The 16,802-nt window shown below is 44.4% G+C and overlaps 1 protein-coding gene across 2 annotated transcripts in view; it reads right to left on the bottom strand.

Annotated features, from left to right (window-relative positions):
* Window positions 1-16,522, bottom strand: part of LNX1 (ligand of numb-protein X 1) — a 67,606-nt gene extending 51,084 nt beyond the window's left edge. Inside the window, exon 1 of one of the 2 annotated variants that reach the window (XM_062574635.1) lies at window positions 16,131-16,522. In XM_062574635.1, coding sequence (XP_062430619.1) covers window positions 16,131-16,522 — 392 coding nt within the window. Of the gene's footprint in view, window positions 1-12,223; window positions 12,316-16,130 lie in introns of those variants that run through there. The other variant, XM_062574636.1, reaches the window with a different exon arrangement.
* Window positions 16,523-16,802: the final 280 nt, after the last annotated feature.

The raw sequence follows: 16,802 nt of genomic DNA on the forward strand, positions 1-16,802 counted from the left end.
TTTCAACAAAAACAGGCGAAAAGTCAGGATTTTGTAAGATCTGTTGTCATGCAGCAACTACTGTCACAAGGGACAGGAAAAGTGGAGTCTGAGGTCTTATGAAGCTCCCACACAGCGTTTTTCGGGGGTGAGGTGGGGGGAGGCATTCCAGAGATTGCAGAAGCTGGAGTCCATGACATTTATCTATATTGTCTAAATTCATTCACCCACGTGTCCTCAAGGGATGTTCTGTTTTTCAGAATTGCTGTTTCTGCTAAAATCAAAACTAGTGTTATGAATCAGAGTTAGAAGTTTCTCTCCCCTAAAATACAGCTTCTTACTATTGCATCTCTCTTTATATACGTAAAAAAACCAGATGCTTGTCCTTGTTCATAAAGCCTCATTTTTCTTCCTAATTCATTCCAATTAAAATCAACAGTCATTTGTTGAAGTCAGTGGAACAATAGCTATGTAGAACCAATTTAAGTGAGGAGAAGATCAAGCCTGCTGGTATTACTCTCTTCACTTCTTTCTCCATTTTGCATAGCTTCCTCTGAGCAGAAATAGCAGATAGCCTAATAGCTGGAGAGAAGGTCCAGAAGCCAAGCAAATCAACCAAGTAAGAAGAATTAAACCACAATGGGGAGGAACTTATCATACCTATTTCCTTGGCTTATTTTATGTTTCATTATTTGTAGTGGGCTTCAACATATAGGGCAGCTGCAACTCTTTTAAGGATTTCAGTCCAGGTGGTAATGTAACTAGCAAGAGCATCAGTAGATAAAATTCTGACATTAAGTGTCAGTTCTAAAGTTGAACTATTTCATGGCCTGGCTTAACCTGTGTTTAGTCTAACAGATAAATGTTTAGAGTTCACCAGGACTGCTGAAGTGAAGTTAATATAAAGAAAAATCTCACCAAACCTGGTCAATCCATAAACCTTCCTTTGTTTTTAGCCTTTAGCTCAGCACATTTTGCTGAAATTAAGCTCAGCAGCTTAAATTCAGTTTACTCGTACATTAATCCATAAATTTAAAATAAGAGACAGAACCACCTCAGGGCTTGCAGTGTTGCAATAGTCTGAGGAGACACAAGACACATGGCTTAATGTGCTCATCACCGTTGTACTTAAGCTCATGGGTCTTCAACAGATCCAGTCAGCCAGTTTCCCTATCTTTCCTTTTTCCCTCTGCTCTCCTTGAATGAGACAACTTTCTCAAGGGACTAGTCATTTCAGAGGCATTAGGTGCCTGGAGATGAGAGAAAGGAGCAGACAGGGCTTCACCACCACTACGATGAGGAGGACATGGCCGGCAGGCTCTGTGTCTGAGAAAACCTTGTATTTTTATACTACCTCATTGCTTGCCCCTCGCCTCTCTCGCTCCCCCTTGATGGATAAGAGAAAAATACTGCCACGGCGCAGTGCAGCGTTTAAGCCATTCTTCCCGTTAACTTTGATCCCTCGGTACGGCTGCTCCTGAGCCGTGCAGACACGTTTCATCGGTGGTTTGCGGGAAAGGCAAGAGCGGAGGGTAAAGCAGGAGTTCAGGTGAAGAAAGGGAAAGACAAAGATTTAGAATAGACAGGAGCAGCCAGGCAGAAAATAGTTAAAGAAACCAAAGCAGTCTGGCACAGCTGATGACAGGGACTGAACTAGTATCACAAGGCATGGCAAGGAAACCAAAAGGAAGACTCCTGTATAGGGCTTCAAACCTGCAGTTTCTCCCCAGACACGTACAGGACAGAAGCAGCCAGCTAACGCTTGGCAGGTAGCGCCAAGACTGTTTATGCAACACTGCAAAAAGGTAAGCACGACGGAGGTGCAAACTGTTATTTTTACCCAACATGCAGGCAAATCAAGCGCTCTCAGTACAGACAAAACCCTTCAATCTGTCAGCTGAGAGCTCTGCTGGTGTTGTAAAGCCCCACAAAGCACAAAATCACTATAGTATTTTTTTTTTTTTGCACACATTGCCGACCTCTATTTGCTGGGGATTTGAAAAGCCGAGACACGAAGCGCAGGAAGAGCTAAGCAGCAATTAGCAGACATTATCAGAAGGCAAAGAGACTTTCACAAATCTGTGAAATGCATTTTCTCTGTAAGAATGTGCCTCTCTGCAACAGTGACTTAGCAAAAATATGATGGATGTAACTAAGTATCTGCTGAGGAAAGCGGAAGGGCAAGGGCAGAAAAAGGATGACTTTGGGAGGTAGACTGAACAGGAACAAGTGGCTTTTGGAAGTACGTGACGTGGATTACAGTTCATCAGCTGTAGAAGAGGGCTACTTGATTTCAGCCTCCCTTTATAAATTTCGTTTTTTCACTTGGGTCATGTTACTATTAGTCAAGCTTAGATCACGAATAAGGCAGATCTGTAAGACTTTGCATTTATTTGCTCTGTCAGCTCAACATATTTAGTGCAAGTCTAAATGTACACTATATATCTTATTAAATGCTCTGTCCTGTTTTGGTCTGTTTTCTTCTGATTTATTTTGAAGTAAAAGACCACAACTGTAAGCGCCTTCAAACTTACAGATGCTTAGACCACTGGGGACAGAGCAGAAAATAGTGAAATGCAGCAACCATTACTGTCCAATTTCATTATACTCATGCCTTGGGAGGATAAAACAAGAATGTGCTGGAATTCAATCCCCTCTGAGAGGAGAAACTGGAAGCAGTATGTTTGCCAGAAATATGCTCAGTCCTCTAAAAATCATCAAGATAAGCAACACTTAAATGCAAGACTTATTAAAATGAGCACTGAGAAAAATTTAGAGACGCAGCACCAAGGGAAGTACATTCCTATGGCCATACTTGTGACCCACGATGACACGAAGCAGCTGGGAAGCGGGCAAGGGGAATACGGCACGTTGCTAACATCAGCAGCTGTTCAGGGGGCGCAGGACTCTGCCAGTCCTATGCCAGGTCACTGCAGAGGGCACGCAGACCCCACCGGTTTGTAGCGGTCCCCCCTGGACACCCAGGACAGGATCTTCTCAGCACGTCTAGGTTGATCTGGCTAATAGTACCAGTATCTCCAATGCACTCGGGGTTGAGGCAAGGCAGCAGCAATCAGCACTTTCAACTATGCTCTACCCTGCAACAGATCCCGACGGCAAAAGTAACCCTAGCAGTGCCAAGAGCAAAAGAGAAACCTCAGCATATACACGCTGCTTTTAGGGAAGGACTGTACTCATACTTTCTCCAGCACTGCCATCTCCCTGCTGTCATCCTGAACCAGGTAATGCTGAGGCAAAAAGTTCAAACCCAAATTACTGGTGTGGCTCCCTTTGGGAGCTGACAAGGGCAAGTCACAGCCATCTCTTGGGATCCCAGCTCCAGCTGCGCTACTGCAAAACCTGTTTGGTGAACGATTGTGTTACAACATGTCTGCTATACATATGGCATGCTTATTTCTGACTGTAATTTAACCTGTTGGTAGGAGAGTCTGGTACATACCAAGTGAAATAGCTTTGCTCATCCCTATCAGCCTACACATCTCCACGTCATAGCAGCAGCACAGCAAGCTCTGCTTCCAGCAGCTCTTCTACAGATCACAGGACAGATTGGCTCGGTCATGCCTATCTATTCTCCTTAAAAGCATACATATGTGGGACATTTTTTGGCTTTTCATATTGTTGAGTTATAAAATCCTCAAGTGAGGAGGTCTCCACTGATGCTCCTATGAAACTATTCCGTTACTCACTTTACAAGGAAAGGAAGGTTAACCCCCCCATCCAACCAACAGTGGGACATCATCCATACTAACTGAATGTCAAAAACAACATATAACTGTAATGCTTACCACATATGCGAAGAGAAAGAAAATACCTAGAATTATGCATTGCTGATCAATTTCTATAGCTGAAATTTATAACTGCAGAGACATTTTTGTTAATTATTTTATCTTAATAATTTGCATAAATAATTTGCAATGAGTTAGTGAAAGAGGAAATAGAAAAAAATCCAGATTGGCTCAGAAGATATAATAAGCAGGAAAGCATTCTTCTATGGAGAGAAGGCAACAGGAGTCAAATCCTCTTTCGCTCTTTACAATGAGCACAGATTTAGAAACTGCAAATACGTTGTGTTAACCTGCCCTTATACCACGTGTCACGGCAGTGTCATGAAGCAAGACCACTCCACAAGGACCACAATGGTGATTATTTCTTCCTCACCTTGGTATCTGCTACATCAAACTCGGTGTACTGATAAGAAGAAGAGAGAATAAATACCAGGGCAGATACGGTCAATGCTATGTTTGATGACTGCAAAATTGCGCCTGTCTTCAGTGCTGAGAAAAGCAAGACTTTATCGATAAAATTTGATGGTGATGTCAACAGAAATTTGATACAAAGGAAAGAGCAACTTCCCAGAAATGTAGCTGGATTTGCCCACTATTAGCTAGCCCCTTTTACTTCATTTCGGGAGAATATGTTGTAAAACACGCAGAGGTTATGGAATTTTCACAATTCATTTTTTGTGTAAGTGTTGTACAGCACTTGTAGTAACCTTCAATCATTTCATTCACTAAGTTGTTACTGAATTTGCTTCAATCGATATTCAGAATCAGTTTTCAATTAATAAATTAGCCCAAGGATTCACAGACTAAATTCAGTCTTCACCAATTACAACTTTGCGAAAACCTAAGGAGAAATTCAGCTTTCTAATATGTAAAAAAGGATCATACTCTTATCCCACAATAGAATTCAGCTTCAAGCCAGGAATTCTTTTGCAATTATGACATTTTAGTTAGGACATGCAACATGCCACTTACAAGTAGGTACCTCCTCTGAGACAGCAATTCAGCACACAGGGACAAAGTTTGACCCTCTTTTTTAAAAATGACTCCTCAAGCAGCCACATCTGTGCTGACGTACAGAGTCTACGCTATGAGTCCAACACTGCCACTGCTGTTCCTGCAAAACCTCCATGTTTGTATCCTGTGCACACACACCCAGGCACTGTATGGCTCAAGGGGACAGTTTGGACGCTCCAGTCACATGCCAAGACGCAGAAAATCAATTCTAGTTCTTGAACGACAGCTCTGTTCATGGAGAAGGTCATGAAACACAGCCAGCTGCTTCGTAGTCCAGAGACCTTGAAGGCAGATTCTCCAAAAAGGTCAAGAGTATTTTTTAAAAAAAGGGGAGGGGGTCCTCAAACCTACTAGCCTGCTTCACTACAATGGAACAAGCAGTACTGCAGTCGATCTCAGAACCAGCATTCAGAGCAGGATTTAATCTACAATGCGCACAACAGCACTGCAAGAACAGCATTTATTCCAGTGTTGCAGGACAGCCCAATTCCACCAGATTTGTCAGAGAAATAGCTCAAGGAAAAATATCCTTCTCATGCTGCCAGTGCCAGTGCTAAACTAGGTTAATTGTCAGAGAGATGCAGAGGTCGGCCAAACTCGCAGCATAAGGCAGTGCAGCTTAATGTCAGACAAGAAATGAATGCACGTTGCTTGCATACAACCACCACCTTCTGCGACTCCCTTCAGCTTGCTCCTTCCTCCCACCCCACCCTGCTCTCACAGGGCCTCCTCGGGGCTTTCCCTCTCAGTTCCCATCCCAGAGCAGATCACCTGTCAGGAAGTGGCCTGCAGGAAGGTGAACGTTTCCTCCTTTCATGTCCTATTACATAAGCAAGGCATGCAAGGACGCTTCCTTCAAGAACCCACCCATAGGTAGGTTCAGACATAACTGAGGCATAACTAATTCATGGAAAAAAACCTTTCTGCCAACCATTATTGCACTGTCTTTTCAGCTTGGCATGATTTCACTTTACTGGCTAGCTCGAGTTTTACTTTTGGGAAGAAAATATACTTGTTGTGAATGACACTGGCCAAAATTGGCCTTTTCCAGAGGTGCCAGAGGGCTCCAGCCATGAGAAAATGTGCCAGCAGAGTAAAGGTCTAATTCTGACCTCAAGTGTGCGTAGGAGGCTGTGAATGGAGTAAGGCAAGCTTCATGCATGCACAGAAGGAATAAGGCCGGATCTTTCTCAAAGTATAACAGAAACGGCAGCTTTCATGACGCACAAAATTCCTAGGCAGAGTCAACAAATCCATAAAGCTCTCCAAATGTTTCTGGTTGCTAGAGCTATCCCAGACAAATATATTCCTGCTCAGAGCATCACAACACTGGGGAAAAAAATACCAATTGGTAACAGTCCCATACTCATGTCATGAAAATGCAGCACTCTTCCCTCAGTTGCAGAAACAAGGCGGGATGTGCAGGCAGAGAATAGTACCTTTCTGGGGAGACTGGGGCAGAACGGGGATGTAGAGAGCAGAAACCCACCCTGCTGCTCCATGGATAATGCTGCATATTTGGCAGAGTGCAATTAGTCCTGGATCAAAGAACTCAGGCCAGGCTCAGGACGGTCATAATCAGTAGAAGCAACTACTTTTCATAGTACCTCCTATACTAGCTGTACAGTGTGCATCAGTCCTGAATACAGCACAGCCAGACCTAATGTAGCTAGAAAATTCAAACTGGGCACCTCAATGCCATGAATTTGGCTAAAACCCTTTCCTTGCTTTTAAGAATAAAGTAAAACATTTGCAGTTTGTCTACCTGGTCTTCAGCTTGGGAGCTTTCAAGCTGTATTCATAGTACTATTTCAAGGCTTACTGTGCAGTTCTGAGCGCTGGAAGCATTCCTCTTCTTGAAGGAATGAAGATGAATGTAGAAGGACCACTGATTGCTTTTCAAGCTGAAAATCTCAGGTAAACTCCTACCTCTGGCTGCAAATTAGCTCACAGTCAGTACAGTGTGTGGATTATCATCATATAAGAGATGGTTTGCAACCTGCTCCCTAATTCCCTGCCCCTGCCTCCCCCTTGGTAACTTACTGGTACAGCAGGGACTTGTGCTGGCAATAGCACCCTGTCTTGCCTGCTTAAAAGAAATCTTATCTCAAGCGTATGTAGCTGTTCCCATAGAGCATAGCAATCAAATACAGCCCTGACCATGGTATTCACCCAATACAAAGTTTGCGGGTTTGCCACACATGCTATGTGGTCAGTGGTGCCAGTCTGTAAGGCCCATGCAGACTCAGGAGTGCAAGCAAGAGCCCGTCAGCAGGGAGAGGAGGGGGCACTCTGCAGAAACCCAGCTGCTGTGTCAGTATTGTTACTATTGCTTAACTTCCTAAAATCTTATTAATTTGCACCATCTCAGATGCAGTTCCCTGCTCGCAAGACCTTTGCTTAGCCTAGTGAACACTGAAGCATGACAGCACCTTTGCTGTGACCCTGTGTGCACCAGCAAACAGGAATATGCCCATGGTTTCCTCAGTTGCAGATTTTCTATATACTTGGGCTTCTGTCCTCAGCAGGGAAGAGAGCCAGCGAAGGAGCAAGGGAGAACGGCAGCTGAGCAATGACAGAGCCACGGTGGAGGGAATAAACACAGTTAAAGACCAGGACAGACACTAAGCAGGACTGGGAAGAGGCAGAGCAGAAGTGGAAGAGTGAGCAAGAAGGCTGGTGGCCTAGGGTCAGGCACAAGGTGGGGGGCACCGCCTCGGGCTGGGGAAGTGACACTAACTGTTGCTGGAAATGGTGAGAGACATCCCAGACGTCTGATGGAAAAAACAGCTACCAGGAGGATTTGCTGCCCCTGCAGAGAGCTGGGGGAGAAGCAGAAAGGGAGCCTGAGAGCAGCCAGAGCCTGCTGCTCATCTGGGCTGCGGTAGCTGCTCGCATTCGATGGAAGCCTTAAAGGCAGCACTGGGAGATGATGCCCAGATCAGGAGCTGTCCCAGTGGTACCAGAATTTACCATGTTTCCGTCATGGCTTCTGCGTGAGGCTGTAGCATAGAAGTGAAGCTAACAGACCTCAATGGACCAGTGCTTTTCTGCTTTAATTCATGTTAGTTCTGCTTTTCCTGAGAGGCATCCAATTCTAGCATACTGCAAAAGAACTCTTCACTTTTTATCTGAATGTGCTTTGTACTGGCTGTTTAATGTAAATGCTCTGATTATTTTATTTATATTTTCATTCTTAAATCTTTCTATTCATTTTAAACTTTAGTTTCTAATACTTTGCAGTTTTAAATTAATCTCACAGCTTAACCCTGACACAGATTTTCATACGCACAGCTTTGCACAAAGTAAGGATGCTAACATGTGACCATACACTGGACAAATACATTAGCAGAAAAGGTGTTCCAGGTTTACCAATTTTCTCACAAATATTGCAGGCAATATGCACTGCCCAGCTGCCCGAAGGGCTCCTGCACTCTCTAATTTCAGTGCAGCTACGGTCATAAGCACAGGCTTAAAGGCAGGTGCAAGTTTGACCACCACCAAGTTGAACAAAAGTTAAAAAAAAAATGCATGCGTAAGTTGTATGCTGGAGTGGGGTCAAAAGGACTCAGCCGCTGTCAGCCTCAAGGAGCCCATTCTACGAACACATCCATCGGGCACAACTCCTTCATCCTGCAAACCTCGTGCTGTACAAGGAACTGCGTGGGTACAAAACACAGGGAAGTTTGTACTTGCAAAGATGGAAGGATTTCATAAGATCAAAATTAAGTGTTGCTCTGGCAACTTCTGTAAATGTCACGTTGGTCCTGTACTGAAAATGAGGATCTTTGAGGGGATTAGCTGATTTGAAAACAAGATACTATAATTTTCATCTCTTATCTTTCACAACGAAATTCTCCCTTCACCTAATATCTTGAACTAAATTGTGCTTACCATAAAAAAGACATGCCCAAAGACACTGGAAGACAGTTGGCACTTACATCTCTTTTCAAATTGAATGAACAGAGAAACAAAATTTTACTGGCTATTCCAGCCAAAGTGCTGTTTTGAAATGCAGAGAATAGTTATCCTATAAAAATCATATGGGGAAACCTGACCCAGTTAATTTGGTAAGATTCTTTTGACTGTTTCACGTAAAACTGAAGAGCGGTAAGAAAAAAAAAAGAAGTAATTTTTAGCATGCAGAAGCAGCAGATAAGCCTTCTAAAAAACAATTGATTTTTTATAAAAAAGGTTCATTCAAATTAGTGGGGTGGATGTAGTTGGTGGATTAACAGCACTGACTAAAGCCAGGAGCGGTCTAATCTTCCAAGCGAAGCCCTGCCAGCAAACCTGGCTGACACCTGCTATTCCAGCTCGCGACCTCTGCTGAGCAGGCAGACTGCCCGGCATCCTCCCAGGACGGTCACCTGGTGAGCACGGCCACATGCCCAAAGGGCGATTACATTGAAAACCAACAGTTTCCATGTGACTGAGGTCCTCAGAAGGACACGGAGAGGTTTTCCGCTGTCTAGTCATGCATCCTTTCCCTCGCTACTGTATCTCTAAGCGGTCTGTTGAGGTCCAGGCGCAGGGATCCCTTCTGCAGGTGAGACCCGGCTGCACAGAGTACGACTCTCAGAAGTAACAGGACCAGCAGCGGAGGGGCGCATCCCATGGCGCCAGCAGTACTACCAGCACCTCCCTGGCAGAGTGGTTGCCCGCAGCTGCTCTGTTTTAATGCATGCGGGCTGCCTCTCTGTCCACATACCTTGCTTTTAAACCAGGAGAGTAATAGGCCCCACCTGAGAAGAATTCCTGGACAAATATTTCCTTTTTGAGTACACTTTACGCAGGAGAGACTAGATGCCTGTTGAACCTACTTTACTAGGATCTGAAGGAGAAGGCATGTGTGCGGGATGGTGTAGCTAGACAAGGTCTCCATAGACCTCGAGGACCTTGCAGACCCTTACAATGCTAAGGGCTACTGGGTTTCTGTGGATACATCCTACCCTCTCCCAGAGACTCAGCTAGAGAAACCTCCCAGATTTCTGTTCTTCTGCAGGGGGGTTTCACGGGCCCCTTTCCAGAAGGGAGCACCTTGGCTTAACAACGGTTGCTATTAAAATTTTGGTAAATCTCGAGAGCTGCAAAAGTGCTGAGATGTTTGATGGGGTGCAAAGGAGGGACAAAGTCCAGGCAAGTGGTTTTAGTGCAGGTGACAGTGTCAGGAGATACGGATTTTCTCTCTGAGAACACCTATCATTATTGAACTGCTAAGACTGAAAACTAAAACCAGCAGCACTCCACATCTGTCCCATGAAATGCCACTGCAAAACGTGCACACACCTATTTCCACCTGCCTGACACTCGACTGAGATGCAAAGCTCTAACACAGCCTCTCCCCAACTTCATTTCTCCTCTTCAACTCTTCCAAATTCCCTTTTATTTCTTAAATAGATTCAAGAGCTTACATCTCTGGAAAGGCTTTGGGCTGTATTATAATCCCTATTCCCCAAACCCATTCTGCACTTAAGAAAAAAAATGCCCTCAAACCATAGCAATCTCCACCGAACGCTACACAAATAACCTAATCTTTATTTTAAGAGGGTGAAAGACAAGAGAAGGGTGGTACAAGCAGGAGCGCAGCGCCAAACCCAGCAGCCGCATTCGACCTCTGGCAGCGACCGTGGTGCTCGTATCTGCTCACACTCACGTTTCTCCTGGTCGGCCTCAGCTCCCCTCGGCTGGCATCTTTGGTGGCTGCCAGCCAACAAAATAACGCGTCCTGACCGAGGCCAGCATTTGTCCTGGCCTGCAACCAAAGACAGTGCAATAATGAAACAAAAACATTTTCTGCCTACTACAGTCTACTTTCGAGCGGCGGGTTTGATGCACCTCCCACGGGTGACAGCCCTGGACGCACGTCCAGGCCCCCACCCGCCGCCTCCGGGACGGCTCTCCGCTGCCAGCGTGACTATCGTTTCTGTGGGTGAGAAGGCTAAATAAATAAGAGATGAATAACTACTGCACGGAGCAGCCCTCTACCCTTGGAGAACCAGTGAACCTGAATTTCCCAAGAAAAGCTACAAGGCTGCGTGCGCGCATGTGCTCCGATTAATCTCATCGGTTTGTTTTCCTGGAAACGAGACGGCCCAGATGCCATTGTTTCCATTGGAAATGCTCTTCTGCTCTGTTCTCAGCTTGAATTTTCCCGTAGCCTGCTTTGCTTAGCTGGCCCTTCTTTCTTTTTCTTTTCTTTCTTTTTTTTTTTTTTTTTTTTAAAAAAAAAAAAAAAGAGAGGTTCTTAAACAAAATACTATTAAATTAAAATGAGGACTTAGCTGTAACCTTCAAATCCAGATTTGTTGTATGTTTAGAAACACATAGAGAAGTCCTTAGTACCGGCAGAAAGAATAACAAAATCATTTATAATTGCCATGCATATCACACAAGAATTTCAAAGGGGACTTTCTGTTTCTGCAATACACTGCTGGCGGTAGAGACAAAAATCTTCTGTTAATTAACATCACTTGTACTAACCACAACTGTTACTGAAACATTCCTACTGTAGGCACAAAATGGTCATTTATTATTTCTGAGCAGAATTAACTATTTCATTCATGTTTTCCAAAGAATATTTTAGAGTTTTTTTCTTAAAATACAAGAAGACAAAATTAATCAAAAATATGCTGTAGCAAATACCTATTTCTGTTCACGAAGGCCCAATAATTATTGCAATAACATCCAAATACAAATTAAACTAGTACCATTTTCTAACCATACGACAGAATATTTATTTTACGGGTTGGAAAGCTCGGCTACGGGGCTGTCTGGGATTTTTATTTTTTAAGACACGAGGATATATACGTGATCACTATACTGATATTTGCATTAGAGAGAAAATAACATTCTGCTGCAGGCACAAATACAAATAAGCTCCTCAACTGAATTATTTCTGGTGGAAGGGTTCTTGGTGCTTTGCTACAGGCATGCAGATTTACACACCGAGCCTTATGTGTGTACACACGCAGGGCTCTGCTGAGGTTGTCTATCTGTGATGCCCTCCTCTACGCCCAGCTCCTGTGTAAGGCTATTTATGGAAAGTAAAGAAGAGACGCAGATTCAGAAATGGAAAACACTTGAAACCCAACAACCACTGAAAACGTCAGCACAGAAAAGCAAAGTTGATACGGAAAAAGCCTGTTTCATTCAGTATGCCTCAGCTGCTTCCACATGGAGAGCAAAGCGATGGGAAGTATTACTATTATTAGCCCTTCGGTTGCGAAGCAGCTCGATTATGGCGTTGTTTTAAGCTATCGGCAAGATGTTTTGAGATTTCCTTTGCATACACACACACACACAGACACAGAGACAGGCAGAGACACCAAAGCAGGGCACGAGGAGAATCTCCCCGCTGCCGCCGCCACGCCGAGACACAGACAGACAGAGAGCACAAGGACAGCGCGACTGTGCGTACTCACAGCTCGGAGTACAGGAAATGCAGGTTGCCCACATTGTCTATGTAGTTTGCAGGACTTAGCCAAGGTAGGACCAGCAACAGAAGAGCCTTCATTTTCAGTGCAGGGCTGGCACTGCTGCTGGGTCTCCTCCTTCCCACCTTCTCTCTGTGCTGGTGGGACACACACCTCCAAGCTTGTGTGGCAGCCAAGCCCCTTCTAAACGAGCCTTTCCGTCTCAATGCAATGGTGGCACATTATGAATCGAATTTAAATCCCTGAAACGAAGCTACACTGAAAAATCATTGACCTGTAAGAGGATTACTTGATCTGACTCTCAGATGGGGAGATGTGAGGGTTTAGGGACAGCACAGCATGGTTGGCGAGACAGTGACTTATGCTGCAGAGCAGAATGATGCACGGGGAAGAGACCTGCCTCCTGCAGTATTCAGAGTGGTTCTTCAGAGGCAGCTGGTACGTTTACATCACTGCCCACAAGCAGATGGGTTACGAGCTGAACTGCATCACGGAAGGGTCTAGCTGTCTGAAAAGGGGGGAAAAATGCCCCCCATGGAGTTTTGAAGCAGGCTGTGTCAGAAGACCACACCTTTTTAAAGTAAAAGGCTGCAAAAGATCACAGCCAACTGCTGGCTGTTTGGAGCTCAGTCTGAATTCCTCAAATCAGTCAAATGCTTTTGTGCAAATATAAATCACGTAGCAAACCAAGGACACCTCTCTTCTTGCTCTTTTTTGAATGATGCGAGAGCAAACATTAAAGCATCTCTTTAAACAAGGATGCTTTTAATGCAATGCTGTGTGGTAACTGGAAAAAAAAGTTCTCTCCCCAATTATAAAGCATAAAACACAACAAACTCACCTTGTCCCATCAGTGACCTCATCTTTGATCAGGGCAAGGTTTCGCTTTCTCTCTGAGAACCAGGATTGGTCAGAGATTGATTTATGCAAGAAATGTGAGAATTGCCAGCTACCCTGATGACTTGCATAGAGCCTACTTTAATTTATTCACTGAGAACACTGATCACATTCAGTTAAGATTTCAGACCAGGTCTGAGCCACTCCCTCCACAAGCACCAGGTTGTTCTTCATCATCATCATTATTACTATCAAAGTCATACATATTCTCTCCTCCCTACCGACCCACCAGAGTTAAAAACGCTGTCATTTCAGTCTGCAACGTGCTTGGACATGCCAGAGCTGGTGCCCGAAGAGCACGCTGTCCTTGTCGTCTCCTGCACTGTTTCGAGTTGGCAATTGGATGGCAAGGGAGGTGTCAGCACTTCTGTGATTTAAATTAGGCAGAGGCATAAATACCTTCAGTGATAACTAACGAATGCTTCATTTAAAAAATAAAAACACTGCACACTCCCAACAGACATGAAGTTTCAAAATGACCCAATATGGGTCATTTTGCTGAAACTTGAAAAGTTGCCTCTAAATTCTTCCTGTGGATAGGAATAGCAGCGAGGCTGCCCCACCTCCTAGGAAATAGCAATAGGCTTAAACATAAAAATTTTAGTGAAACTCTCAATGGCAAAGGTACCTTATTACTTCCCACTCCCCTGCTGCTGCCCTTCAGCCTTGCAGCAGCTCAGCCCTCCAAATCATCTGAGGAAGGAAAATAGGATTCATGAGTGGCAAGGAAGGCGCTGACAGCTTGTGCAGCTTTGTCTTGTATACCAGACAAGCTTTAAGATTTGATGAGGAGGAGATCACTGCTCTGTCTTTCCAGTTCCTCTTTCTCCAGGTTTTCAAAGCTAGAACTGGGTTGTGGGAAACTTATGTGGGGCAGGACAGAAAGAGAGACTGTGGAAACATGATACTGAGCCAATTCTTCCTCCTGCTGGCTCAGGCCAGGTGAGCCAGAGGCATATGATCTTAAAGATCTCAAGAAAAAAAATCCAGGTCACTGACATTCAGTAAAAAGCACTGGAATAAAACTTGCCAGGCTTTTATAGAATGAAATTTCCATTCACAGTACTACAATTCTGCAAGGCACATATGAGGAGGACATCCTTATTACTACCTTGAGGGGGACAAACCAAGACACTGGAGTGACTTGCACATGTCCATATAGGAGAGTCAGTGCTAGAAATCAAGAATTGTGCAGACTGTTTGGTTTCTATGTAAAAAAGATAATTCCAATCTGCTCATTTTCTGAGCTTTTTAAAACTAATTTTACGGCCAAAGTTCCATCATCTCAAGACAGAAGTCGAAATGGAGGATCCAGAATACATTAAAGTCAGCTACACAGATGGTAGCAGGAAAGGGTAGTTGCACTAAGGTCTCAAGATTTAAACTCGGAATCTGTAGAGAAACAGTAGCTCACTGTAGCAAAGTATCAGTCCCTTTACTTGCTTTACTACTGAAATTTGTTTGAATTTGCTGAAATTACTGACGCTTGTCAGGAAAGTACTGAACAAAGGCTGAAAATTGTAAGCAAGCTGGCTAATTTTTCCCTTCAGAAACAGAAAGCGAACCTTGCAAGAACGCAGCTGACCTAGACCAGAGGCTGCTGACACCACCTCTTAACACCGTGAGCCATAAGAGAGCAGCTCCGTGAACAGTGAAATTCAATTCCAGAAGTGGTAGGGCCAAAGCATGCACAGCCCCCGCAAATGTGCAAGCACCAAGCCTCAAGTACATGAAAAGTGCTTTTTGCTCTTTGTCCCCCTTGCCCTTTGCAAGGGGATTAACGTTAATGTTTTATTTTTCCTTTTTAATAATGCAAAGCAGTCAATGCTTCTGGTTGGTTAAACCACGATACTACTACTCTATCTCTCTGCTCACATGCCCTCTGACAAAGTGGCACTGCTGACTTTCAGCAAGGTTCAGCCCATGAAGGCCAGAGCCACACAGGGCAAGGGATGCTCCAACACTCAACTCAGTAGTACTGTGCCTGTTCAGGGATCTACCCTCCAGCAGCAGCATCTGGCACCCTGAGCTGGTTGCCCAGAGTTGTATGTAATGCACAGGCAGAAGCATGCACCTAAGACCTTGATTTGTGCCAGTCATTTTGCTGGCCAGCAGAAAAAGGTTGCAAACACAGGTCAAGTCCTAAACACCACCTCTCCTCAAATCTGAGGTGCTCTGCTCTGCACTATGCCGAAGCATTTGCTTGCAGTCAGAAATCACAGCCCTGAAGGTATCTCTTCATATTTCCTTTCAAAAAGGAGATGCAAGACAAAAGCAGCAGCATATACTTTTACCTAGTAAAATGGAGGCTCATTCATCATCAGCTCTCCTTCCAGAGGATCTAAACTGATCCCTGGAGATCTCTTTCCCAGAACCAGGAGGGAGGATGTCCTGGCCACCTGGATCGGTAAGTATGGGCTGGAAACTGGGCAAGGGAAGGACTTCTACGCCGTGCAAGAGGGCCAAAGGCTTGGGGAGCCCTGTGGAGTGGTAGGAAAGTGCTCACCTGGAAGGAAAGAGTCCTCAGCTCCAAGCCATGCTCCAAAGACCGATACAAACCAGAATATCTTCTGCTCTACTTCACATATAGGTCATTTGTGAATCAAAAGAGGACTGGAGAAAAGGCAATTATAAAACCCTTAATGTACTACTAAAATATTTATGATAGCTCAGCCTCCCAAACTCACAGATCTCTTCGGACGACTAAATATACACTTCCATTATGCAGCTAACCACCAGATACCCTCACAGAATTGCTAACGATAGCATGAAGTGCCTTGAACACACTTAGCTCTGAAAAAACAGCAAGATACATTCCAAAAATGGACCAAATTCAAGTCTAGATTCCTCATACTACAGGCATTCACTGGGACTGAATTCGCTAAATCTTTCTTTAGGTTAACTGTCTATTTTAATCAGTTTGTTGAAGATGCTCTTCCTTCCCTTAAGGAAAAGAGGGGGAAAGCGAAAAATACTCCATTTATCAACAAAAACTTACTGGGTTTGGAAATGCTGTTCCAGGTCACCGCGTTGCACCACCTCTGAGCAGTGCTCTGTGAAAGGGCAGCTAACCATTAGCTTATCCAGGAGCTTATTCACAAGGATGCTGGACTTTCTGCAGGACTGAAGAATCACAAGTTTGCGATCCATGGGGCAGAAGTCCTTTTCCAAGAGGAAGTTCGTCAGGCAGGCTGTGCAGAAGGTGTGACCACAGAGCGTGTCTAACGGCTGCAGCAAAGGTTGCAGGCAAATGTGGCAGATCAGATCATCGTCCACTTCTTCCGTGTAGCTGTACAAGTGGTTTTCTTCAGGTAAATGCGCTTGGCCGCAGGTGACGCACAGTGGCGGAGAGCTGTCCTCCATCTCTTCTGGTGACTCGTTCTGGCTCATAATCGGAATTGATGCAATTCAAACGAGGGCAGACGAAAACAACCAACCTGTTTTCTATTTCTGAGAGCAGCAGCGAAGCCTCAGTGCCATCAGATCTGTGGGGAAGAAAGCCAAAGAATTATGGATTGTTTTCTCTTAACATTTATAACAGATATAAAATACTTCAGCAGTTTTCAGAGAAGGATTGCATCTTTAGGATGGGGGAGAGTGAGGCAAAGAAGAGGAAAAAAGGGGAGGGGAGAGAGATTTAAGACCAGAGACTTCATTATTTATTTATTTA

This window comes from Rhea pennata, chromosome 4, assembly GCF_028389875.1.
Source record: "Rhea pennata isolate bPtePen1 chromosome 4, bPtePen1.pri, whole genome shotgun sequence".
NCBI lineage: Eukaryota > Metazoa > Chordata > Aves > Rheiformes > Rheidae > Rhea > Rhea pennata.